The sequence below is a fragment of the Notamacropus eugenii genome, chromosome 6 (genome assembly GCF_028372415.1).
Source record: "Notamacropus eugenii isolate mMacEug1 chromosome 6, mMacEug1.pri_v2, whole genome shotgun sequence".
NCBI lineage: Eukaryota > Metazoa > Chordata > Mammalia > Diprotodontia > Macropodidae > Notamacropus > Notamacropus eugenii.
Genome location: NC_092877.1, coordinates 297,956,937 through 297,983,376, shown reverse-complemented (window position 1 = coordinate 297,983,376; position 26,440 = coordinate 297,956,937). Strand labels below are relative to the sequence as shown.

Genomic DNA, 26,440 nt, shown 5'->3' with positions numbered 1-26,440 from the left:
CCAGGTGCTACTACCCTCATCCCTCAAAAAAAAAATTACCCTTCATTTATTTTTTATACATTCATATGCATACATTTTTTTCCCTTCCTTGACAGAATGTAGGTCCTCTGAGGCTAGGGATTGTTTCACCTTTTTTGTTTGGATCTCTAGAATCTAGCAGGCAGAAAAGTAGAGGCAGCTAGATGGCACAGGAGATAGAAGACTGGATCTGGAATTAGGAAGACCTGAATTCAAATCCCACCTCAGAAATTTACTAGCTGTGTGACCCTGGACAATCATTGACCTATGCCACAGTTTCCTCATCTGTAAAATGGGCATAATAATAGCACCTAACTTCCAGGGTTGTTGTGAAGATTAATGAGATAATATTTCTAAAGACTTTGCAAACCTTAAATGCTAGCTATTATTACTAGCACAGTGACTGGCACAAAGCTGGTGTTAATCATTGACTAATTGGATCCCTGGACAACACACTTAACCTTTCAATGCCCCATGCAACTTTAATTTATAGACAAGCTGTACAATAGTTTTAGGTCTTCCTTGGTAGAGAGGGGCTTCCTCACCAAGTAGTCACAAGTCCCAACCCCTACCCCACTCCCCAAAACTAAAAGATTTCATTAACATAATTGTGTTTTAGGTGCTCTTAAAGAATTTAGAAAATGACATCAAATTTGTCTACCAACCAGAAAGGTGCTGGAGGCAGCTCAGTGTGCTTCACAAGCAAACGCTTTATTAAGTATTTAGTATGAACAACAAACAGCTCAGAAATGAGGTATTATTTGGCCTTAATAAATTGTTTTGTTGATCATCTAGACTTAAGAAAAGCATGGAGAAAATAATAATAATGCAGACGAAACTTATAAATGTGTCTTCCTGTACAGGTTGATCAACATTTACCAGTATACTGCTGCTACAAACCCACTTTCTAAATCATTTTACTCCTAGGTTTCTTTGCACAGGGTTTACACCAACAGAGGGGAATAGTAAATGGAGAAAGTAGAGACAGTGATGATTCCATGGCAACCTTGTCTCTATGGACTCCAATTGAAAGGGACACCAAGACCATTATCAATTTTACTCCGTATCTAAATGGGAATCAAAGTGTTAACATGGGTTATATCCATAAATAGAGTACATTTATTTTTGTTCATTTATTTTCAGCACATCAATAACATCTTGGTAATGGTTTTTTGCTTAAAAATTATGAATCATCATTTGTCTCAGTGGCAAACAATCTACCACCAGAGGAAAACAGAAAGGAAGAAGAAAGCTAGAAGCACAAACCTGAAAATATTGATTTGTTTCCTCCCAAAGAGCTTTATAAGAGCTACCTAGGTAATACATAGTGGCAGATAGTAAATGTAATTATCCTTAGACACAACTCACACTGGGAGGCAGAAAGACTAGAAATCTAGTCACACAATTAAAAGTCAGGATTACAAATTTCTATCTTTACTAATTAGATGATGCTCCAGAGATGATTTAAAAAGTGAACATCTGTATCACCCGCCTCAGTGTTTCCAAATACAGTATATGCACACGCACGCACACACACACACAAACACACACACACTAGCAGCAATAAACAAAACGTGGGTGACTAAACTTTCATTATTACATATATTTTCTAGTATCATAAAAAACAAGGTCATACTGCCGTGTTAGGCACATTACAGATGTTCAATGAATACTTAATTTGGATAGTATTGGTCAAGAGATACAATCTTTCAGCACCTTATTTTCCTTATTCACAATCAATAAAGTACAATACAAAAGTAATACATCTTATCCAAGATGGTTGTTGGGAGGGGTGGGAGGGATGGGGGAAAATGAAGTATGAAGTAACTTTGGAAATACTGAATACGAGATGTGAAATAGCAGTTATTAAATGTACTCAGTAAAATTTTGACACCATAAAACTTCAAAATAGAAGTCCTTCTTCCAGCTATGTTATATTCCTTACCTTCTCGAATGGCTGTGAAAGGTACCCCTTCTTCAGTATTCATGCTGATGACTTTTAAAGCCACCAGTTGGCCATTTATCCTGCAGCAATGGGAAGGAGAGGCACACACTTATTCAGATAGTCATCAGCAGTACCTTAGATTGAAAAAAAAAAGTTATTCCCAAACTTTAGACGATCACAAATGACTGCTACAGTCTTGGAAGTGGTTTCCAGTTTGGAGCATCTATAGTTTTGATCATTCCAAACTTTTTAAACGTATCCTACATATATGCAATACAATTAAACCTACATGTTCCTGGAAATCCTTTGTTTCATAAAAGTATACAACTAACATAAGGACTAAATAAAAACAATGTGATATTTGACTATTTCATATTTTGCATTAAATATTTTAATTAATATTTTGCCAAAATATGAAGTATAATCTTTCCTTATTTTAAAGACTTTTTAAAAAACCCATCTTGGGAAAAATATATTATCAACAAATCAACTAGAATTTAAAATCTCTTATGGCTTTTCATATGTATGCATAACAAAATATCTTACAAAAAATAGTACCTGGTTCCTAGTAGACAGAATTGAACTCTAGAGTCTTTTTGTAGAAGCACAAAACACACAAATTGACTTAGGTTATATCTACATATGCAAAGGTGAACAATGAAGCAAATATATAAAAGATTCGATCAAGGGTGTCTATTATTGTGATTAGGGGATGGAGATTTAAGAGCCCCAGATTTGTGGTCAGAGAACCTGTATGATCTTGACCAAGCCAGGATTTAGCTCTCTGGCGTCTCAGTTTCCTTATATGTAAAATAACGGTATTAAAATAGACAGATGATTCCTTAGGACCCTTCCAGATCTAAGTCTCCATTCCTCCGGTCCTATGGCTCCTGTTAATACCAACTTGCCTTCATGACCATAAACAGTGAACCAAGATCTCAGGACCAGAGGAAACCCACATTCTATGTAACTACATTGTTGTCTAGGGAAGGTCAGGCTGGCAAAAAATATTTCATTGGGTTGATTGGGTGGAGGGGTAGCCAAGAGATACAGCCTTTCAGTACCTAATTTTCCTTACTCACAATCAAATACAATACCAAAACAATACATTAGGTTTATATTTGTTTTCTTACGATTCACTCCTCTTCATTTCAAAAAGGACCTGAGGACTTGGGGTAAAAGTTCTTTAAACAATAAACATGAAACTCCCAAGCACAGCATCCTGATCAGATCCTAAATAAAGGGATTCTGGAGCCAACCACTTGGTTTACTTTGCTACTGCACCCAGTTTCATAAATGTAGACAGCAGTCACCTACTCACCGGCTGATCCCCTTGTAGACTGTGGCATATGTGCCTTCCCCTAGCTTTTCCAAATTCAAGTATGATGAGGCAGCTCCAAAAGGAAGGCTCTTTCTCTGGGGGAGGAAGGGAAAGGCACTTAATCAGTTCTAACATTTTCACAGGGAAATTAGATAGCACACCTGAACTTCTGGGAATGCCCAATAATTGTCCTGCAAGTGATGACCAACATCCCTAGACAAAACTATGCTAAACTCACTGTGATCAGCTCGGCTGCTCACTCACCCATGGAAAACCTTGTTCAAGGTCCTTTTCTTGGAAAGAATCGCTGTTGCTCCTCGGCCTTTTACTCCTAAACTTCCGGGCCTGGGATGCATGTGATCCCTTGGGGTGCAGGGAAGTCATGGAGAATGATGCTTCTCTTAGGTCTGCTAGCTGAAGGGAAAATATAGGGGGAGAAATGAAGGCAAGGCAAGATTCCAGAGGTGATGACATTTTCCTTCTCTTTGCTCGTCTGACTTTTCACTTCAGGTGCTTGGGAGAACCTCCTCAAAGCTTAATCTTTCCTGACAGCCAGATTCCTAAAAGCCTATGATGGCAGCTGCCAAAACACCAAAGCTTTTATTTAAGGAACAGCCTCCATTTAAAAATACATCCTTGTTATTTAAAGTCATTTCAGATACAATGATGGATGCCTCCTCTATTTCATTCTCTCCTTACCCAAACTGACCAGCCATGCTTACTCAATCCTTCTAGCATGGAATTGACTAAACTCAGGTGCCCACCAGATAGTGAATAATCAATATTTCTCATTCTCACTCAAATTCTAATTCACCAACTGCCGCAGCTCTCTGACTTTCTCTTTCTAGAATTTGATACTGCAATCCACTAAGTCAGAGAGTTAAAGAGAGCAAGAAGTCCTCACTGTAACTCATGTAAAGGGAGTTCAGTACAGTCCCCCTCTCCCCCAAAGCATGGAATTAGTACCTTGCTCATTTTACAACAACACACTCAAGTCTGACTAAAACCAAACAAAATAACCCACAGCCACAAATCCTCTACGTGGCTCTAGAAAAGAATCTGCTTTTGTTGGTTTAAACCTACTACAGAAAATTCAGCTTTATATACTCAGTAGAAGACCTAGTGCTACTTATTTTAGCAATAGGTTTTTGAGAATGATACTACTGGCTGGGAGAAGAATTACCTCTAATGCAGAATCCATTGCCACAGTCTGACTCCTTCGGCAGCTGCGGGCATCTCTTCTCTCTGAGCGATAACAGCTGCATCCTGGCTGGAGAGCATTTGAACACAGCTCTTGACCCATAATCGCCTAGGTGAGGGGGGAGAACACATTCGTAATTCTCTCCTTCTCCCTCTCTGCTCTTCACTCCCTCCTCTTTTGCCAGAGGTCAGTAAAGCTAGAGCTTGCATATGACTCACATGAGATCTCGGCCTGAAGCAGCCTCATGACTTCAGCATTTTCTCTCCATTAGTGCAAAGAACAATCTCTCTGAAAGGCTGCTCTATGCATTCATACGTGCTTAAATGAAAAACAAGGGTGATGCATTAGGATGGTTACAAACTTTTCAGAGAATTTGGCAGTTGAAAGTTCTTACAACCACATTTACCATAAGCCAGGGAAGTCTTTACACATGGGTTATTTACTTTAATGTGTATACCCCTGTTAATTATGAGAATGTGTACTTAGGATGGGGCAGTGGATAGAGTTCCAGACCTGGAGTTAGGGAAGACTCATCTTCCTAAGTTCAAATCTGGCTGCCAACACTTAACTAGCTGTGTGACCCTAGGCAAGTCTCTGGGCAAACCCTGGTTGCCTCGGTTACCTCATCTGTACAGTGAACTGGAGAAGGAAATGGCGAACCATTCAAGTATCTTTTTGAAAACCCCAGATAGGCTTACGAAGAGTCAGACATGACTGAAACCGTCAAACAACAATCTTCTAGCAGTTTCGCCAAACCCAAATAAAGATGGGTCCCTGCTGGTAATATGGAGACTTAGAATATTACAAAGAACATTATCTATGTTCTATTGTATTTTTATTTATTTTCTTAAACATTTCTCAATTATAAACATGTCTTCATTATTTCTCAATTATATTTTAATCTAGTTCTGGCTGCACTGGAGTTTGATATCTGTTCTACCCTTCTGGTGACCACCATTCACCTCTCAGGGGGCCTCTGGGTGATCCTCAATTTCAGTTCTTTACCAGCCAAAATCTTTTATGATGAAAAACCACAGAACAACATCAAAAATAATAATTTTCAGTATTTATCTTCAAAGTTTACAATGCTCCTTACATATCTCATTTGACCTTCACAATAACCTGTAATGTGGGTACTATTATTATCTCTGTTTTTTACAGAAGAGGAAACAGAGGTTGAGTTTAAGTGACTTGTCTAGGATCATACAGTTAGTAAATGTTTGAAGAGGCTTTTGAATTTGAGCCCAGGTCTTCCTTATTCCAAATCCAACACAATTCACTGTGCCACCACCTGAGTATTTACCTTACATTGATAATTTCATCATAGATATCTGAAGCATTGGAGCTACTGTAAATAGGCTTTAAAATATGGTGTGCTAAGTAGGAGATATGAGATCAATTTTATTCCATGCAAAAACAACAGAGTACAATTCTTAACCTACCTCCTCTTCCTTCATTTTTTTATTTCCATTTTGCTTTGCTAACAGTGCCCTCTGGTGACATTTAGTAGCACTACAAGAGAACAAAATGAAGCCTCCGTACATCTACAATTTTAAAAATCATGGGATCACTAATTTAGAGCTGGAAAGGACCTTAAAGATCATCTGTTCCAATCTCTTCATTTTACAAAGGAGCAAACTGAGGTCCAGAGAGAATAAATAGATTTACCGAGGTCAGAAGTGAATGGAGAGAGGATTTGAACCCAGATTCTCCGATATCAGATCTGGCATTGTCTCATTTAATACCTGCTTTATATCTTACTAGGCGTTTAAAATCATTGGCTTATTTTTATTAATGTCATCTAGTCATTGTTTGAATGATGTTAGTATGCCAGCCACAGGGTGCAGTGGATAGATTGTTGGACTTCAGGTCAAGAAGACTTGAGTTCCAATCCTGCCTCAGACACTTGACTAGCAATGTCACTTTCAGTCTGTCTCACCCTCACTTTCCTCATCTGTAAAATGGAGGTAATAATAGCACCTACTTCACAGGGTTGTTGTAAGTATCAAATGAGAAAATACATGTAAAGTGCTTTGTAAATCTTAAAGCATATGTAAATGCTAATTTTTATTATTAATATTCTTACCATAATAAATGTGATTCAAAAGTTCCTATAATCATTTTCCATATCCATCTCCCCTAGGAAAGAATAATGATGATTCAATGAACCTTTTATGCGGAGCAAGGTGAGACATCATCTCTCCTACTTGCCCAAAGAATGCCACCCTGTCTTAGGCTCAGGTAAATCTTTTCTTTTTATTTGCTATTATTCAGTCATTTCAATCACGGCCAACTTTTCATGACCCCATTTGAGGTTTTCTTGGCAAAGATATTGGAGAGATTTGCCATTTCCTTCTCCAGGAAACTGAGGCAAACAGGCTTAAGTGACTTGCCCAGGGTCACACAGCTAGTAAGTGTCTGGGGCCGGATGTGAGCTCAGGAAGATGAGTCTTCTCGAAACCAGACCCAGTATTCCATCTACTGTGCCACCTAGATGCCCATTTATGCCCTGCCAGTCCTCAATGCTCTTGATGTCTCAGGTCATCCTTATTCTTAAAAACAAACAAAAACATTTCATTTGACCCTGACATCTCCTCAAACTGTCATTTTATATATCTCTTCTTTTTCACTGCCAGTCTTCTAGAAACAATTGTCTGTTCTGTGTACTCGTTCTCCCTCACTCCTCTACCCTTTGCAATCTGGCTTCACATCCAAGCACTTTAATGAAACTACTTTCTCAAAGATTGCCAACGATTTCTTAACTACTAAATCTGATGGGCTTTTTTTCAGATGTCATCTTTTTTTTTTACCTCTTTGTAGACACTATGAACCAACCCCTCCTCCTGGATGATCTCTCCTCTTGTCCTTCATCACACTTAGCTCTCCTAGGTTTTTTTCCTCCAGATCTGATTATATACTCTTTTCTACTCTAATGATCACCATCCATCTCTCACCTCCTAACCATGGATATCCCTCAAGACTATCTTGGATCCAACTCTTCTCTCTTTGTTCCCTTCCCTATATAGATGATTCCCAAATCTATATATTCATCCCCACCTCTTTTCTAAACTCCAGTCCTAGAATCTGTTAGACATGAGCACTTGGATATCCCATCAGCAGCTCAAACTCAAAATGCCCAAAATAGAATTTATCATCTCCCTGTTAAACCTACTCCTCCTTCAAATTTCCTTATTTCAGAGGAGAATGCTACCACCCTTGCAGTAATGCATGTTCATAACCTTGAAATCATCTTCAACTATTCAATTTCCCTTTTCCCCAAGTCTTTTCCATTAACCATAAAATCTCTGTCATTCATCCCATTCCTTACATTCACACACCCATCATTCTAGTTTAAGCCCTGGCCATCTCTCTCTTTCTCTCTCCCTCTCTTTCCCTCCCTCCTTCCCTCCCTCCCTCTCTCTCTCTCTCTCTCTCTCTCTCTCTCTCTCTCTCTCTCTCTCTCTCTCTCATAATTACCTCCTATTGATCTTTCTGTTTCTAGTTCTTGTCTCACCTTGATCCATCCTCCACACAGTTGCCATGATAATATTCCATTCAGTGACTGCCTATTAACTCTGAGTTAAAACACAAATTGCTCAAATTATCATTTAAAATCCTTCACAATCTGGCACTAAACTACAACTCCAGACTTATTTTCTATTGCTTCCTTTCCTGTACTCTATGCTCCACCCAAACCAGACAACTCTTCCCTAATCCAACATTGTAGTTCCCTCTACCTCGCATTTGTACAAGCCATCCTCCATAGGCCTGAGAGGCATCCATCCTCAATTCTCAGAATATGTTCTTTTTCTTCCAGGTTCAATTCAGGCACTATCTCTTTTACTAATCCCTCCCTGGTCCCCCTAAATGGATAGCTTTTGTATTTACATTATCTCCATTTCCAAATATATCCCTCTCCCCTACCTATAGATCTATCCCTTATAACAAAGAATAAAGATGAGACAGAAGGAAAAGCCAGTATAGTCAATCAGTATGGTCCATGTTCCTTACTTGATATCCCCCCCCACTCCATCCTCTTCAGTGAAGGGAGGAAAGAGTATTTTCTCATCTCTTCTTCAGAGTCAAGATCAGACATTAGAACAGCGTTCCCCTATGGCTCGTTTTAATGCTGTTTAACTCCATACGTTACTTGTCTATGTACATGCTGTATACCTCCTATAGCATGTTTGTTCCTGAGGAATAAGGACTGCTTCTCTTTTTGCTTTTATATCCCTATCATATAGTATAGTGCCTTGCACAGAGTAGATACTCAATAAATAGTTGCTGAATTGGATTAAGTGCTCTATATTTAAGCTGCCAGACCCAAGTCTTCAGCCTCAACACTTATGATCCATGATATTGCTCTCAATCCCAGACTCTTGTCTAGACTTTCTCTACAATCTGACTTTGCCTTTAAAAATGTTATTGACCTATTGTGCATCAGGACAGTTAAAGACAAATATAATGTTATATAACACCAAGAGAATCCAGCAATCAATTAATCAATCAATAAGCACTTAGTATACATCCAGCATATTACTGAGGACTCAGGATACAAAGAAAAAGTGCAACCAAAGCCCATATTTTAGTATTGAAAGCACTGTCAGATCAGATAAGGTATCTCAGGAACAGATAATGAGTCTTAACTGTAAGAACGATCTGTGAAAGAATGCTCTTGTTATCGTACCAAATAAAACAATCTTACTGATCAACACACCGAGATTAGCACATGTTGGTTAAGAATAAAAGGATCCTTGGATGTTCACCATCATCCTTGACTCCTCACGCCCATTCACCCAACACATTCATTTAGTTGTCAAATTTTATTTCTATCTCCACAATATCTCTTCACCTTCTTTTCTCCATTCACATAGTTACCACCTTATTTCAGGTCCTCATCGTTTCTTGCCAAAATTATTGTCAAAACTTTCTATTAGATCTCTCTGCGTCAAGTCTCCCTCCAATCCAGTCTGTCATTTACTTCCAGAATATCATATTCTAAGCGCTTTGCTCCTTTAATGTGGAAGCTGCTAAATCTTGTGTGATCCTGACTGTGGCTTGACAATATCTAAATTGTTTCTTTCTGGCTCTTGTAATATTTTCTCCTTGACTTTGGATCTCTGGGATTTGACAATAATATTCCTGGGAGTTTTCATTTTGGAATCTCTTTTAGGGTATGATCAGTAGGTTCTTTCAATTTCCATTTTGCCCTCTGGATTAAAGATATCAGGGCAGTTTTTCTTGATAATTTTTTGAAATAAGATATCTGGGCTCTTTCTTTGATCATGGTTTTCAAGCAGTTCAATAATTCTTAAATTATCTTTCCTAGAACTATTTTCTGGGATAGTTGTTTCCACTGAGATATTTCACTTTTTTAATTTTTTCATTCATTTGACTTCATTTTATTGTTTCTTGATATCTTGTAGAATCCATTAGCTTTCACTTGCCCAATTCTAATTTTTAAGGAATGACTTTCTTCATTCAGCTTTTCTATCTCTTTTTCCTTTTGAAGAATTCTGCTCTTTAAAGAGATTTTACATAAATATAAAGAAAGACTGATAAACAGATAAATATATAGATATAAATGCATATGTTATATGTATGTGTATGTGTGTGTATACACACATAGCCTCTTTTACCAAACTCTTAATTGTTGTTTCATAATTTCCCTGCATCAATCTCATTTCTTTTCCAATTTTTTCCTCTAGCACCCTTGTTGCTTTCTTTAACACTTTCAGGAATTTGAGCTTAGCACTTTTCTTTGAGGCTTTGCTTGTAGCTGTTTCTACATTGTCATCTTCTTCTGAGTTGATATCTTGACCTTCTCTACCACCACAGTAAAGTTTCATGGTCAGGTTCTTTTTTTGTTGCTTTCTCATTTTTCCAGTCTACTTCTTGACTTTAAACTTTATGTTAAAGTTTGGTTCCACTCACCTAGGGGTAGAGATTCACTGCCCCAAGCTTCAGGCGTTTTGATCTGCTCTTTTCAGAAATAGTTCTGGGGGTCTGTAATTTTCCAGTGTCTCCAAATTGGTGTGATCCAGGCAAAGGTGTAGTCACTGCTTTCCTGATCTATATTCTGGTCTTTACCCAGGAAGGGTCACCATTCCCTGCAACTACAAGTGCTAGTGCTCCTCTCATCCCTAGGACCGTGACCAGGTCCCCTGCTCTCCTGAAGTCACAAGTGTCTGCCTTGGAACTGCGGCCAGGACCTTTGCTCCCTTGTGACCAACCAAAAGAACTCCTGCCTGCCCTAAAACTGCAACCCAGAACTTTGTAAGGATCACAGAGTTGTCCATCAGCATCAGATGCAACCCAGTGCTGACAAAGGGTCCCCTGTAATCTCTGACCAGTTGTCCTACTCCCTTAGCATCTCTGGGCTGAGAGTTCCTGAACAGCTGCTGCTTCTACTCTTACAGCTTCTTCCAAGACCCAATAATGGTGCTGCTGCCAGGCTCTGGGACAGCCCCTAGCCCAAAGTCACAGACTTCTCCTGTCAACCTATGTTTTCCTAAGCTGGGAAAAATGTCTCACTCTGACATTCTGCTGACTCTGCCACTCCAAAATTTTATTTGAGTAGTTATTTTAAAGTGTTTAGAGGGGAATATTGGGAGAGTGTAGCTGGGTCACTGCCCATTCTCTGCCATCTTCTCTAATCTCATTCTCCCAGGTAAATTCTAATAGCCTGTAGGGAAGGAATGGTTGTATCTTTGTCTTCCCACAATGTCTGGCATATTGTAAGCACTTAATAAATGCGGGTTGATTGATTACTGACTCAGTGTCAAGTTCCTTCTTTTCTTCAGTCTGGCCCAGGCCTCCTTCAGGGTTGTATAGCTCAAGTTGCCCCAAGGTACTGCCAACTCACATAACAGGTCCTATGGAAGGAATAATGATTTTCTTTTTCACAAATTAATGGGAGTTCAACATGTCTCTATAACAGCCTTGTGTGAAAGAAAAAATTAGCTCTTAGTACCACAGGAGTTTCCTGATTATATAACATGAAATAATGGTCTCTCTTTTCCCCTCTGTACAAGGGAACATACATACATTGCTGAGACTGAAGGAAAAAGGAGATTCCTGGGTTCCACGTGTATCAGTCTTTTATAAAGCACATCTAACACAACAACACAGTATGACAGAGTTTGTTTACTGAGCAATAATTCATTACCAAAAAAAAAAGTTCTCTATTTTACGCTGTTGATCAAAGAAAAATATCACTTGGGGGGGCGGAGCCAAGATGGCGGAGTAGAAACACACAAATACGCTAGCTCTGAACCCACAGCCCATGAAATATCTGTAGAAAACAGCTGCCAATAAATTCGGGAGCAGGAGAAGCCACAGAAGCGGAGCGGACGTGATTTCTGTTCCAAAGAGCCTGAAAACCTCTCGCAAAAGGTTCTTCGTGCTGCGGACGTGGAGCTGAGCCCAGCCCTGCGTTGACCACCCAGTGCCGAGAGGAGCAGATCCAAGCAGGCTTCAGGGACAGAATCTCCAGCAGCCGCGCAGGTTCCTCCACCCACAGGTGACAAGGGTGGTTGAGAAGCTCTCTTCGGCGGGTCGAGAGGGGAGTAGGGAGCCCCCATGACTCAGGCCCCCTCGGGAGGCACCACTGGAGGTGGGAGCAGACCGGGGCTCCCCAAGCAGGCAGGAGCCTGGATCCATTGTTGAAGGTCTCTGCATAAACCCCCTGAGGGAACTGAGCCTGTGAGGTGGCCCTGCCCCCACCTGGGGAAGCTGAACTTGATCTCACACTGAATAGCAGCCCTGCCCCCACCCAAAGCCCTGAGGCTGGGAAGCAGCATTTGAGTCTCAGACCCCAAGCACTGGCTGGGAGGATCCGGAGGCGAGGTGGGTGTGAGGAGAATATTCAGAGGTCAAGTCACTGGCTGGGAAAATGCCCAGAAAAGGGGAAAAAACCAAGACTATAGAGGGTTACTTTCTTGGTGAACAGGTTTCTCCTCCCCTCCTTTCTGATGAGGAAGAGTGGTGCTCACCATCAGGGAAAGACACGGAAGTCAGGGCTTCTGCATCCGAGCCCACTCAATGGGCTCAAACCATGGAAAAGCTCAAAAAGGGCTCAGAAAATTTTGAAAATTATGTTAGAGGACTGGAGGAAAAACTGGAAAGAGCAATCAAAGACATGCAAGCAAAGTACGAACAGCAGATCAGCACCCTGCTAAAGGAGACCCAAAAAAATGCTGAAGAAAATAACACCCTGAAAAATAGACTAACTCAATTGGCAAAGGAGGTTCAAGAAGCCAATGAGGAGAAGAATGCTTTCAAAAGCAGAATTAGCCAAATGGAAAAGGAGGTTCAAAAGCTCACTGAAGAAAATAGTTCTTTCAAAATTAGAATGGAACAGATGGAGGCTAATGACTTTGTGAGAAACCAAGAAATCACAAAACAAAACCAAAAGAATGAAAAAATGGAAGATAATGTGAAATATCTCATTGGAAAAACAACTGACCTGGAAAATAGATCCACGAGAGACAATTTAAAAATTATGGGACTACCTAAAAGCCATGATCAAAAAAAAGAGCTTAGACATCATCTATCATGAAATTATCAAGGAAAACTGCCCTAATATTCTAGAACCAGAGGGCAAAATAAATATTGAAAAATATCACTTAGTTTTATGCAACTTGGCAGGTAGGTAGTGCAATAAATAGAGCATCTGGTTTGGAGTCAGGAACCTGAGTTCAAGTTCAATCTTAAATACTTGCTAGCTGTGTGACCCTGGGCAAGTCATTTAAACTCTATTTGCCTCAGTAGTCACATCTGTAAAATGGAGAGGATATTATTATGATATTATAATAATACCTACCTCCCAGCATTATTGTAAAGATCAAATGAAACAATGATTGTAAGGCACTTAGCATAGTACCTGCCTCATAATAAGTGCTTTGTAAATGTTAGCTGTTATTATAAAGTACAGCATTATTATTTCTTGTTGAAAGGCATAGGAATTCAACTGTCCCTCCTGTCCTGCAGGAGTGCATCAGTGATTTCTGCTGTGTCAAATTGTGCTCCTCCAGCCTCAAAGTGCTCTGGTCAGAGGCTGTCTTTCTTCTTGGAGTATAGCATTGCCTGCCATACTAAAAATGTGCCTGATTTGTGACAGTTTTTAAAACATTTAATTAATTATGTTCAAATTCAGGGAGCATGACCTGTGATTTCATTGGCACAGGGAGTTCCCACTGAGAATCCTCTTCTAATGAGTGAGGATCATGACACATGCTTCGCAAGTTACAGCCTCAAAGAGACAGCTGTGGATCAGAGGGGTCCAGAGTCACAGAGCCAGCATGTGCCAAAGGTGGGACTTCACCCAGGCCTCCCAAGTTCTAAGGCTGGCTCTCAATCATTAAGCCATACTGTCTCTCCACAGGTACATACACATATTAAAATGCCACCAGCCCAAAGTTACAAACACCTGACTTACAAATGATTCACATATATATTTGGGGTTGGGCGCACATTGCCTCAGTCCCCAACCCAGTGGTAATTCTGCATCTTTATCCTTCATTCTGTGACAGTATATGGAAGGAAGTGAATCCAGAATACAGAAGAAATAACAAATAATAATAACAGCATTTATAGGGTACCTACTATGTGCTGGGATTCACGCTAAGTACTTTGCAAATATTTTCTCATTTGACCCTCATGGTCAAAGGTAGGTGCTTTTATTATCCCCCATTTTACAGAAGAGGACACTGAGGGAAATTATTTGGGACACCAAGCAGAGGTTTTAGTATTTGATTCTGGAGATGACAGGAATTTTGAAGTCAGGATCTTAGAGGGATTATCAGCATCATTATCGAAGTCCTAAGGATGATGACAGGAGATGGAGTAGAGAAGAAATGAATTAAGGAAGCCAAGAAAGTGGCACTCCAAACAAGAGGGTCAGACCTCGAAGGTTCATTCCAGCTCTAGCTCTGTGGTCTTATTATGATCCGTTTCCTCAGTGATATTGGGGAAAACAACAGGTACCTCAACCTTCCATATCAAGCACAAGGTGTAGCCATAGATTTTCCATGCCTTCCATGGCTGGGAAACTATATTTCTTAGTATGTGGGAATTTGACTCCAGATGCTATCAGGAGAACATCAGCTTTGTCTCATCTTGTTTGCCCAGTAGTGACAATGTCTTTGCTCTTAGTCATCTGTACTTTTTTGCCAATTCTGTCATATGACCAACAAAGAGTACACATTTTAAGATGATCTGTCTGTGGAATAGGACTTTATCCCCCTCTGTTTTCAAAGTTGTGCTCGTGACCTCATTAGCAGCTTTCACTAATCAAACAAGTTAATGAAGATGATTATAGACTTTCATTAAACTAGAATTTCCAACCACCTAGTACCTTCTTTAGATGGATGCATATTACTAGTTTTCAAATGTATGTAGGCGCTGGTATGATTAATAAAATGCAAGCTCATTTTAAAAGCATTATTTAATTCATGATTGCTTTTTATCATCATGTATTTTTTACAAGCCAAGAATGTTAATAATATAACCATCATATTACCATTTATGAAATTTTTAAATGATATTCAAAATGTGGGAACAATTCAGTTAAAGGAATGTTCTGTAAGGAGTGGTGGAAGAAAAAGAGTCCATGAACATTGTGAATCTGTGAGTGGGAAAGATAGAAATTGTAGAGAGGCAGTTTTTTCTACTAATAGAAAGGAATATGTCTCTAATAACTAAAACTATCCAAAGAGTGAAGTAGATTATGTTTTATAAGAGTATAGACTCCCCCTTACTAGACATCTTCAAGTGAAGAATAAATAGAGATGAAGTAAAAGGGATTTTCCATTAGGCATGGGTTAAACTAGCTTGACTCTAAAACTGTGAGAACTGTGCATCTGTAAAGCAACCACACTGACCTGAGCTAACACTGCTACTGATGACCAGATTAGGGAACTGTTTCCAAGAACTAGTAAATGTTTAACAATCAGCTCTCCCCACAAAAAAGTATAGATGAAAAACTTTTCAGTTCAATATCTGTCATTAACATTTTCTGTATCACTTTCTTAAGGGTAGGTCACTAACAAAGCAGTAAATTAAGCCATGGTTTATAACATTTGTCAGTTTCCAAGATATAACTGCACACACTGAAAATGTAAAATCAGCTCTTGTGAGCCAGTACAAGCTAGCTCAAACACACCCCTGTAAGTCAAAATCTCTTTGCCACAACCTCCTTTCTTTCCTTAGAGGGAGATCTTGTACGTGCCATGCTTTCCTCCTTTCCTGTGCCTTTCACCACTCAGCTCTGTCAATTTTCCGCAGATATTCTCTCATACCTATCCCACATTCTCTTTATTAAAATTTTTCTCTTCTCTTCTATCTCCTTTTTTCCTTCAATGTACAAGCCAAAAAAATTATCCTTAAGAGTGCTATGAAATACCTTTCAGAATTTTCACTTTTGTTTTCCCATTCTATAACAAAACCTTTTTCTGTCAAACAGCATTCAAGAGCAGTAAAAAAAAAAAAAAACTAAACAAAATAGAAAAAAATTAATTTAAAAGTTATTTGTATTGCCATAGTATTACTTTCTACTATTTTGTGTAAATTACATAGGTTTTTGTGAGCTGGGAAGCTAACCCAAAATGTATAATGTTATAAAATGCTTTTTATAACATTAACTCAATAGGGAAATGTGTTAAGTTCCTAACAAAGGCAGCTAGATGATGCAATGAATAAGGTGATTGTCCTGGAGTCAAGAAAAACTGAGTTCAACTCTGGACTCAGATGCTTACTAGTATCTGTGTGACTACCTGTGCAACCCTGGGCAAATCCCTTAACCCTGTTTGCCTCTGTTTCCTTATCTGTAAAATGAACTGGAGAAGGAAATGGCAAACAATAAACCAACTTTTTTTGCTGGAAAGTATTCCACATAGAAAATGCTATCCATATTCATAACTAATGGGGACTGAATGCATATCGAATCAAACTATTTTACTTGCTTTAATTTTTTTTGTAGTTTTTTTCCCTTTTCTTCTGTTCCTTCTTTCACAACACAACTAATATAGAAATATGTTTTACATGATTGCACATATATAACCTATACCAAATTGCTTGCCATCTTAGAGAGAGAAGGGAGGGAGAGAGGGAGAAAATTTGGAACTCAAAATTTAATTTTTAAAAATGTTTTAAATTGTCTTTACATGTAATTGGAAAAATATTATTTAAAAGAGAATATTCCATGTAAATTCATTGGTTGGAGTATTTGTTGGGAGTATTTGCTGTGATGAAACAAATTTATTAGTAAGTTTTCTTTCAGTAGAAGTAAGAGTTTACTTGAAACAATGTCCATTGAATCAGACAGTCAACAAGCATTTATTAAAAGGAAAAACAGTCCCTACCTTCAGGAACTTACATTCTCATGGGGAAGAAAACACATAAAAGGAAACTGAACCAGGGAAGGTAGAGAAGGTACCTACCCCACACACAGCATGATGGAAAAGTTCAGAGGGCATCCAGGTGAGAAATGAAAAAAAAAAAATGGTTGACTGAGGAGCTTACCTTAACTGAAGGTACTGGGAGGAACCATCTAATCCAAGAGTGGTACCCGGGAATGGACGGGGTGGGCAGAGGGTACTTCTGTGGTATGAATTTCAGGAATGAAGTTATCTTCCAGGGTGAAGAGGTTTCTGGGATGTATTGGAGAAGTCCAGAGGGCAACCTGGTAAGATAGAAAGAAGTTTACATCAATGAAAGGACTTTCTCCACAAAACTAATATAAAGTAACTTAATAAACATGTATTGATGCCTTACCATGTTCAAAAACCTATACTAGGTGCCAGAAGAGCTATAAAGAGTAAATAAAAGATGGCCCAGTCCTTATGGACTTTATAGTCTAGTAGGAGAATATCATGCACATGTACACACACATAATAGTAATAATAACTATTATACTAAATCAGACATAAATTTATGAGAGGTAAAACCAAAATATTATTCATGGTCTGAAGGGGCAGCCAATTAAGAAAAATGAGGAAAGTCTTCCCAATGGTACCTTGGGGGGGAGGGAACATCTTTCTATCAGATATCTCTAATAAGAATTTTATATCTAAGACATAAAGACACCTAAAAGAAATATATAAGCTCAAAAAGTCATTCTGTAATAGCTATCAAAGTATATGAACAGATAGTTCTCAAAAGAATTGTAAACTATGAACAACCAAGTCAGTGAATGCTTCAAATGACTACTAATAAGAGAAATGTACATCAGAACAACCCTGAGATTTCACCTCATACCCAGTAAACTGGAAAAAATTATAAATACTATTGGAAGGAAAGATGATTTGAAGCAGGATTAAGTACTGGAATTAAAAAGTACAATCACAGTGAGGACAAAGGAGGAGTCACAATCCAGGGTAAGTCTATAAGGTTTGATCTCTAGATAACAGGAATGCTCTGAGCTCTGTGATGAGAATTCTCGATTTGCTGAATTCCAGTTTTCTGTTGGAATGTGTCTCTTTATGCCTCACCTTAAGAAATTGGCCCTGCCCTCTAGCTTCCTACATGTTTATTACAACTGGACAGCTCTTGCTGTTACCACACAAATTTTCTTCTGGGGATATGTACACAGTCATTTCCTATGCAGAAGCAGAGAAGAGTATCGGAAAGCTGAAAAAGGTAAGATTGGGCCAGATTGCAAGTGATCTTGAATGCCAAGTTAAGAACTTTGTACTTGACTCAGTAGGCAGGAAGGAGATATTGAAGAGTTTTGCGGAGAGGAAATTTTAAGGAGGAAAGGTATGTACTAAGGCACTACTAGATCAAAACAACTCAGAATAGGAAGAAAAAATGGTTTCAAAGCATAAAGTGCATAATTTCCTTTAAATTTAAAATGTTTTCTATAAGCAGTCATATATACAAGTACTTATATTACAGGATTCATGAATATAAATTTCAATCATTCTCATTTAGATTGCCATATGTTCTATCCTTCTAAAAATAACAGTCAGGATCTGCTTTCTTACATCTGGTGATTACTCATTCAATCCACTAATTATTTTGTGGCATGAGATGAGTAGGAGCGTTTCTATTTAAATTATTCAAAAAAGGTAACCATCCATCATCAAAGCCACCTTCTTGGCTCTGTTCTGAGGTCATTGCCTTCATGCATACATATAGCTGACTGTATATTAAAGATCTCCCTTCTGTCAAATGACAGCTGGGAGTCACTTTTTTTCTTTTTACAATTTCAGTATATTTTTACATAAGTGAAACTTTTTCTTGCCCCTTTCACCCTCCACATACCTTTTACTAAGATGGGATTAAAAATGCATTCTAGTTTAATCAGGAAAAAAAACTAGACCAACCCTTAGCATATAGTAGGCACTTAATAAATGCTGTTGACTTGATTAGACCACCAAAAGTATAAACTGCTCTTGCCACTTTAGAAGTTGGGTCATGGAAAATGCAGAGAGTAAAAATTCTCTTTGAATACCTAGAAAACTAGGACTTTCAAAATAAGTCTGCTATGGCATATATTTTTAATTTTGATGAAAATATTTGATGGTCTCAGCATTCCTGAGGATCCTAAGAAGAATTGTATTCCATTAATCCTTACCTACACAAACTTCAAGCCCTGAAGAAAAACAGTAATATAATCAAAGCTTCTATAAACCTACTTAGAGTTACAGACCACATGAATAGTGAATTCTAAACAAGACAGAAAAGATACTGTGGCTGCTGAATGCCTGGGTTTTGTTTCCAGCAATATCGAGTGTCTTTCTATGAGACATAAGTTATTTAACCTTTATTTTGGTCTGTTTTTTAAACCAACAAACATTAAGCTGTCACTGTATGCATCCCTTCCCCAAGTAGATAAGTGGCAAAAATATACAGAGTTTTCAGAAGAAATTGTAAGCTAACGATGACCACGTGAAAATAAAGCAACTGATACCCAACAAATTGGAAAAGATAACAGAACACAGAAATCACAAATGTTGAAGAGCCTGTGGAAAGGTACACAAGAATATTAGTGATGACCCTGTTAATTAATCCAAACATTCTGAAAATCAATTTGGAAATATTCAAGAAAAGTAACTAAACTATATATCCTTTGACCCATAAATTCCACTACTACAATCATATTCCACTACTGCCAAGGTATAGGCAGAAACAAAATTCTGGGACCTGTGATTTCATTGGTATATGGAACTCCCAGGGGAGGAAATTCCTTCTGTAAATGCAGGCTGTGCCTTCTCTACAACTTATAGTCTTAGAAAATTCCCTAGACCTGTGGTGTCTGGCTCAAATAGAAACAAGACCACTCATCCACACATAAGGATACATGTGGCCAGCATATTGACTTAGAAAACCACATATTAACACAATCTATTATATATCTGAGTTGTATTTTAGGTCTCCTTCATCTCTCATTATCCCACTCTTCCCTATCACTAACCAATAAAACTCTCCAATGAACTGCTTCCCAATGTTATTACATATTGTTTATGGCATTCAAACTCACGTAAGGGTTAGTTTTTCTCCGACTGCCCCATGAGCCTTTCCTTAGATATAAACTGGATCCTTGGACAAGGACTTTAGAAATCTTAACTCAATAGTTAGCGTCCTCCTAGGAGAGGCTCCATTATGTCAAAGGACTGCCACAAAACACCCTGAGATCCTATAATAACATATCACTCAATACTATAAGAAAGTAGCAGAAAGACCCAAAAAGACACAAGCTCAGCCCAGAAATTCCCTCCAGAAATGTGCCAAGCCCACTCCTAATACAAGGTCCATAGAAAGGAAGTAGGTTGTAGGAATGAACAAACAAAAAGAATCCCCCCAAGAAAGTGTTATTAAGAAGATGGGAATGCCTAAGACACAATCTGAGAAGAAGACAATGATTCCAAAACATCTACAAGCAAAGTCTCAAAGAAAAACACAGATGACATGTAAGTTCAATCAGAATTCCTGGAAGAGATGAAGGAAAAGTTTTTGAAAGAGGGTTAAAATTATTTTTTAAATCAAATGAGAGCACCAGAGAGAAAAAAATGGAAAAGAAATGAGAACTACAGAAGAAAGAATGGAAAGAGAATTGAAAGCTTAGAATAAGAAGTACAAAACTTTACCCAAGAAACTTTACAATAGATTAAACAGAAGCAATGACTACATGAGATTACAATAAATATTTTTTTAAAAGTTAAAAGATTGAAAAATAAGAAAAAAATGTAAGGTATTGCTTAAGAAAATACAACTGACCTGTAAAACAGATCAAGGACAAAAAGTTTAAGAATCATCAGACTACATGAAAGTTGTGACAAAAAAGAACAGTCATTATATTTATTTCTTTTTGTATGTGATAGTTTTTATGTGTTGTTTTTTCCTAATTGCATGTAAAAACTATTTTAACATTTATTTTTTAAAATTTTGTGTTCCAAATTATATCCCTATCTCAGTCTCCTTCACCTTCCTTAAGAAGGCATGCAATTTCATATAAACTGTATATGTGCAGTCATAATCATCATATTTCAAGAAAGTATAAAGAAAACTTCCCAGATTTCTTAAAAGTAAGGTAGAAATTGAGAGAGCCACCTATTGGCCACCTACTGAATGAAACTCTAAAATGAAAACTCTCAGGAACGTTATGAACTATATCCATGTCTTCTAGATCAAATTAAAAATACTGTGAGCAGCCAGAAAGAAAGAATTCAAGTACAGAGGAGCCACAGTCAGAATCACACATGCTTTAGCAACCACCATTATAAATGAGCAAAGAATTTGGAACACAACATTTCAGAAAACAAAGGATCTAGACTAATAATTAAAAACAACTTAGAAAAAAAGTATAATAGTAGAGAGGAAAAAATAGACCTTCAATGAAATAGAGGATTTCCAAACATTCCTGATGAAAAGACAAGAGCTATGGAGAAACTTTGAAATACAAATATAAAAAGGTAGATATAAGTAAAGAATCATAAGAGATTAAACAAGTATAAACTTTTTACATTCTAATATTAGGAGATGATATATGTATCTCCTCAGATCCCTGTTATCATCAGGGAATATAGCAAGACAAAAGAACTTGCAAGTGGTTTTGCTATGTTTTAATTATCTTTTAGAAAAAATGAAAAGGGTGCATAAAAGGAATATGCTAAGAGGTGGGAAGGGAGTCAAATAGTAGGGAAAATCATCTCACATAATTGGGATGTGCAAATAAAAGACAATACAGACAAGAAGGAAGGGATGGGGGAGCAGACATCATTTGAACCTCATTCTTTCCTGAATTCCTCAGAGGGAAAAATATATACATATAATTGGATGCCAAAATACAATTCATTCAAAAGTGAAGCAAGAGGAAAAAGGAAATGGAGGAATAAGTAAGAGATCAAATTAGAGAAGAAATTAAGTCTCAAGCAAGGCAAATTCTAACTAAGGAGAACAGCTCTGGAAAGTGGGTTTAAAAGAAAGAAAAGTATAAGAACCTGTGCCTGGTTGCAGGATAAAGAAAAGAAAAAGGAAAGAAGGAGTAGCAGAGGAGAAGCCATAGCTAGAGCATTAATGCTGAGCACAGTTCTTCTTTCTTCTTGGTAAAGAGAGGGTGGAAAACGAATACAGGCACACCTCAGAAACATTGTAGGTGAGTCATATAAGTTTTTTGATTTCCCAGTGCATATAAAAGCTATGTTTATACTATACTGCTATTGCATAATATGTGTATTATGTCTAAAAATGTACATACCTTAATTAAAAATATTTTATTGTTAAAAAATGCTAACCATCTTCTGAGCTTTCAGTGAGTCATAATATTTTTGCTGATAGAGGGCCTTGCTTCAGTGTTGATGGCTGCTGACTAATCAGGGCAGTAGTTGCTGAAGACTGGGGTAGCTGTGGCAATTTCTTAAAATAAGATAACAACGAAGTCACATTGATTTATTCCTTTCACTTGAACACTTAGAGACCATAGTAGAATTATTAATTAGTCTAATTTCAATATAGTCATGTCTTGGAAAATAGGGATGTTCAAGGAGAGAGACAGGAAACAAGTGATTATAAAGAAGTTAGAATACACATAATGTTTATCAATTAAGTTTGCCATCTTATATGGGTTTGGTTTGTGAAACCCCAAAACAATTACAATGATAACATCAAAGATCACTGATCACATATCACCGTAACTGATATAATAATATTGAAAAACTTTAAATATTGCAAGAATTACCAAAATGTGACACAGAGACACAATGTAAGCATATGATGTTGGAAAAATAATACTGATAGACTTGTTAGATGCAGGGTTGCCACAAACCTTCAATTTGTAAAAAACAAAAAACAAAACAAAAAAAACCCCCAACACCTGTGAAGTGAAATAAAGCTTTTCCTTAGACAAAAAAGTATAAGAGAAATGGAGGCAACATACAATTTATTATTATTATTAATTCTACCAGGAGAAATTCACCCATAAAACAAAAGAAAATAGCAGAACAGATTAGAAAGCAAAATTCAACAGCACATAATTTACACAAAACACATTTGAAACATAAAGGATTTACCTAGGTAAAAAGGGGGCTAGAGCAAATCTACATTTCAATTGAAGTAAAAAAAGAAAGTATAGCAATCATTACTTCAGACAAGGTAACAGCAAAAAGAGATAAATAGGGAAACTACATTTTACTAAAATGTACCACAAACAGTGAAATAATACCAGTACTAAATATATATGCACCAAATAGCATAGCATCTAAATACTTAAGGAAAACATTAAATGAGTTATAGGAAGAAATGAATAGTAAGACTTTAATAGTGGGGATCCTTAATTTACCCCTTTTAGATTTAGATGTATCTAATAAAAATAAACAAGAACAAGTTAGGATATAAATACAAATTTAGAAAACTAAGCTATGATAGACCTCTGGGGATTACTGAATGGGAATTTTTTTTAAACTGTATACATAAATATGAGGAAAAACCTAAATTACCAATGTCAAAAATGAAAAAGCTGAATTTATATCCCAAGAAAAAGAAATCAAAGAAATTGCCCAAAATTGTGCTGCTGAATTATGTGCTAACAATACTGAGAGTCTAATGAAGTGGATGAAAATTTACAAAGATATAAAATGCTCATGCTAACTGAACAAGAAACAGAGGATTTGAATAATCTAGTCTCAGATTATGATCATAATGGCCAAGATGACCCTGTCAGATTTATATTAAGAATGCAGGAAAACTATAAATGTAATTGACCATTCCTATATCAAAAACAACATATATACATATGAGTATATCATTGGATTAAAAAAATTGAAAAGATACAACATCCATTCCACCTTAAAATACTAGTAAGTATAGAAATAAATGGTTGCTTCTTTAATATGACAAGCAGAATCAATCTAAAATCAAGAGCCAACATTATCTGTAGTGGGGATAAACCTGAAACCTTACTAATATGAACAGGGATAAAGCAAGGCTGTACCCTGTCACCATTACTATTCAATATAGTGTTAGAAATGCTAGTGGTAGCAATAATATAAGAAAAAGATTGAGAGAACAAGAACAGGCAAAGAAGAAACAAAATTATTGCTTTTTGCAAACGGTATGATGATATGCTTAGAGAAGGACAGTCAACTAAAAAAACTGATTGAAACAACAACTTCAGGGAGGACCTATTCTAGTTCTACCCCTATAACCCATAAAATACTTGTAAAAAATGACTCTAAACAAATTCTAGAGCAGCAGATGCCACAAAATGACAGAGTGAAAGAGATTTCTAGCCCAAGACAGCCTGGAAGGCTAACAGGAAAGGTCTATTGCACTGGGCTCAGAGTAGAGCACAGCCTTGGCTGCATAGCACAGCATAGACAAGACTAGAGCAGGCTTCAGGGCATGGAATCATGGGCAGCAGCTGCAGTTCCCAGATTTTTCAACCCACAAACACCAAATACAGCTTCAAAGGTCAGCAAGAAAGTTCTTTCACCTGGGTGAGAACAGAGCACAGTCGGCCCCAGCCCCAGAGTGGCAGCAGCCACTGCTATAGCAGCATCCACTTTTGGAGCCCTCAGCCTAAAGACCCTGGGGGAATCAAGCAGCTGATTTAGGTCTCAGTTTGAGTGGTGGGCAGTGGGGTGAGGAGGAGCACTGGCGTGGTGGAACTGGTGGAAGCTCTGGAGAGGGAATTCTACTTGCAGTTCCAGGGCAAAAAAAGAGTACTTGTAGTTGCTCACAGACCAGAGCACAGCCCAGGAGAGGAGTAAACTCCTCTCCCTTGACTGTGTCACCTTGGAGGAACTGAGAACTTACAGGTCCCTAAAGTATACCCTTCACTTGACAAAGGACTCAAAAATCAGGTAACTGGCTGGAAAATTGCCCAAAAAAGGGAAAAAATAAGACTATAGAAGGTTACTTTCTTGATGAACAGGTATTTTCTTCCATCCTTTTGGATGAGGAAGAATAAAGCATACCATCAGAGGAAGACATTAAAGTCAAGGCTTCTACATCCAAAACCTCCAAAAAAATATGCAATGGTCTCAGGCCATGGAAGCGCTCAAAAAGGATTTTGAAAATCAAGTAAGAGAGGTGGAAGAAAAGCTGGGAAGAGAAATGAGAGTGATACAAGAAAAATCATGAAAAGTAAATCAACAGCTTGCTAAAGAAGACCCAAAAAATGCTGAAAAAATAACACCTTTAAAAATAGACTAACCCAAATGGCAAAAGAGATCCAAAAATCCAATGAGGAAAAGAATGCTTTAAAAATCAGAATGGACCAAATGGAAAAGGAGGTTCAAAAGCTCACTGAAGAAAATAGTTCTTTAAAGAATTAGAAACAACAACTTCAGCAAAGTTTTAGGATCTAAAATAAAATACATGAAATAAATTCATTAGAATCATCCACATTTGTGTATATTCCCAACATAATCCAGCAGGTAGAGATGAATAGAAAAATATCATTTAAAGTAACTTTTGACAATACAAAATACTTGGGAATTTAATTGCTAAGACATACATAGAAATTACATGAATACAGCTATATAACCCTTTTTACACAAATATAGGTAGGTCTAAATGAGTAGAGAAGTATTAATCATTGATGGATAGGTAGAGCCAGTATTAAAAAGTATTACTTAGGTTAATTTAGTTAACCTATCAAAGGATTGAGCTATCAAAGAATTACTTTATAGAGCTAGAAAAAATAATGACACTTCATCTATAGGAGCACCCAGTCAAGAATCTCAAGGGAAACGATGGAAAAAATGGGAAAGGAGTACCAGAACTGAGACTGTATTTCAAAGTAGTAATCATCAAAATAATTTGGCACTGATAAAAAAATGGAGATGTTGATTGGTAAAATAGAGTAAGTATACAATATTCAGAAGCAAATGTGTTGGGGGTGGAAGCTCAATTCCATGTGGACAGTCTCAGGCGGGTAAAGGTGGGAACTTCTAAATCTTAGAGTTCTCATGAGGCCCCCCAGAAAACAGCAGGGAATCAAGGAGTGAGACCAGGCTATCTCGTGTATTTCCGCCTCTTCCCGTGAGAAACGTGATGGGAGGAGCATCCCCGCCCTCGAGACTGTCCCGGATCTGGGCACACCTATTGTTATCTAACAGGCACGGTATTCAGGTGCAAACTACACAGCCGGAGAGCTTAATTAGGGTCAGGAAAGCCTGAAGGCGCTCTTAGCGCGGAGGGGCCCTGACAGGACAGAAGGCTCCGTTTTTCCTCTCTTCGCTCTCCCCTCCCCCTCTCTCCCCACTTACACTTCTACTTCCAATCTCTTACCATAAGATCTTTGCCTCCTTGGGAGATTTCTCTCTCCCTCCTAAGGAAGAGCTCCCCCTGCACATGTAACCAGGACCCTGAATAAAGCTTAACCCTTTTTCGACTCTGGAAAGTCTCTTCTCTCATACGTTTATCTGGTTTGGCCAACCGAAGACCTGGGACAGGTAAGGTAAGACTCGGGTAGCCCTCAGGCCTCTAGGCCTGGCACAAATGAACACAG

The 26,440-nt window shown here is 37.8% G+C and overlaps 2 protein-coding genes across 5 annotated transcripts in view; one reads left to right on the top strand and one right to left on the bottom strand.

Annotated features, from left to right (window-relative positions):
* Positions 1-26,440, bottom strand: part of CDK15 (cyclin dependent kinase 15) — a 124,783-nt gene that overhangs the window by 90,443 nt on the left and 7,900 nt on the right. For 2 of the 4 annotated variants that reach the window (XM_072617300.1, XM_072617297.1), the window contains exons 2-7: positions 17,008-17,167; positions 4,704-4,803; positions 4,468-4,593; positions 3,549-3,698; positions 3,285-3,379; positions 1,964-2,043 (exon numbers count right to left, since the gene is read on the bottom strand). In XM_072617300.1, coding sequence (XP_072473401.1) covers positions 1,964-2,043; positions 3,285-3,379; positions 3,549-3,698; positions 4,468-4,587 — 445 coding nt within the window. In that variant the 5' untranslated portion in view covers positions 4,588-4,593; positions 4,704-4,803; positions 17,008-17,167. Of the gene's footprint in view, positions 1-1,963; positions 2,044-3,284; positions 3,380-3,548; positions 3,699-4,467; positions 4,594-4,703; positions 4,804-17,007; positions 17,168-22,186; positions 22,345-26,440 lie in introns of all 4 variants that reach the window. The other 2 variants (XM_072617298.1, XM_072617299.1) reach the window with 2 other exon arrangements.
* The window catches only part of ALS2 (alsin Rho guanine nucleotide exchange factor ALS2), a 96,490-nt gene continuing 88,153 nt past the window's right edge, over positions 18,104-26,440 (top strand). Inside the window, exon 1 of the mRNA XM_072617296.1 lies at positions 18,104-18,123. The gene's annotated coding sequence lies outside the window, so the exon portion shown is untranslated. The remainder of the gene's footprint in view (positions 18,124-26,440) is intronic.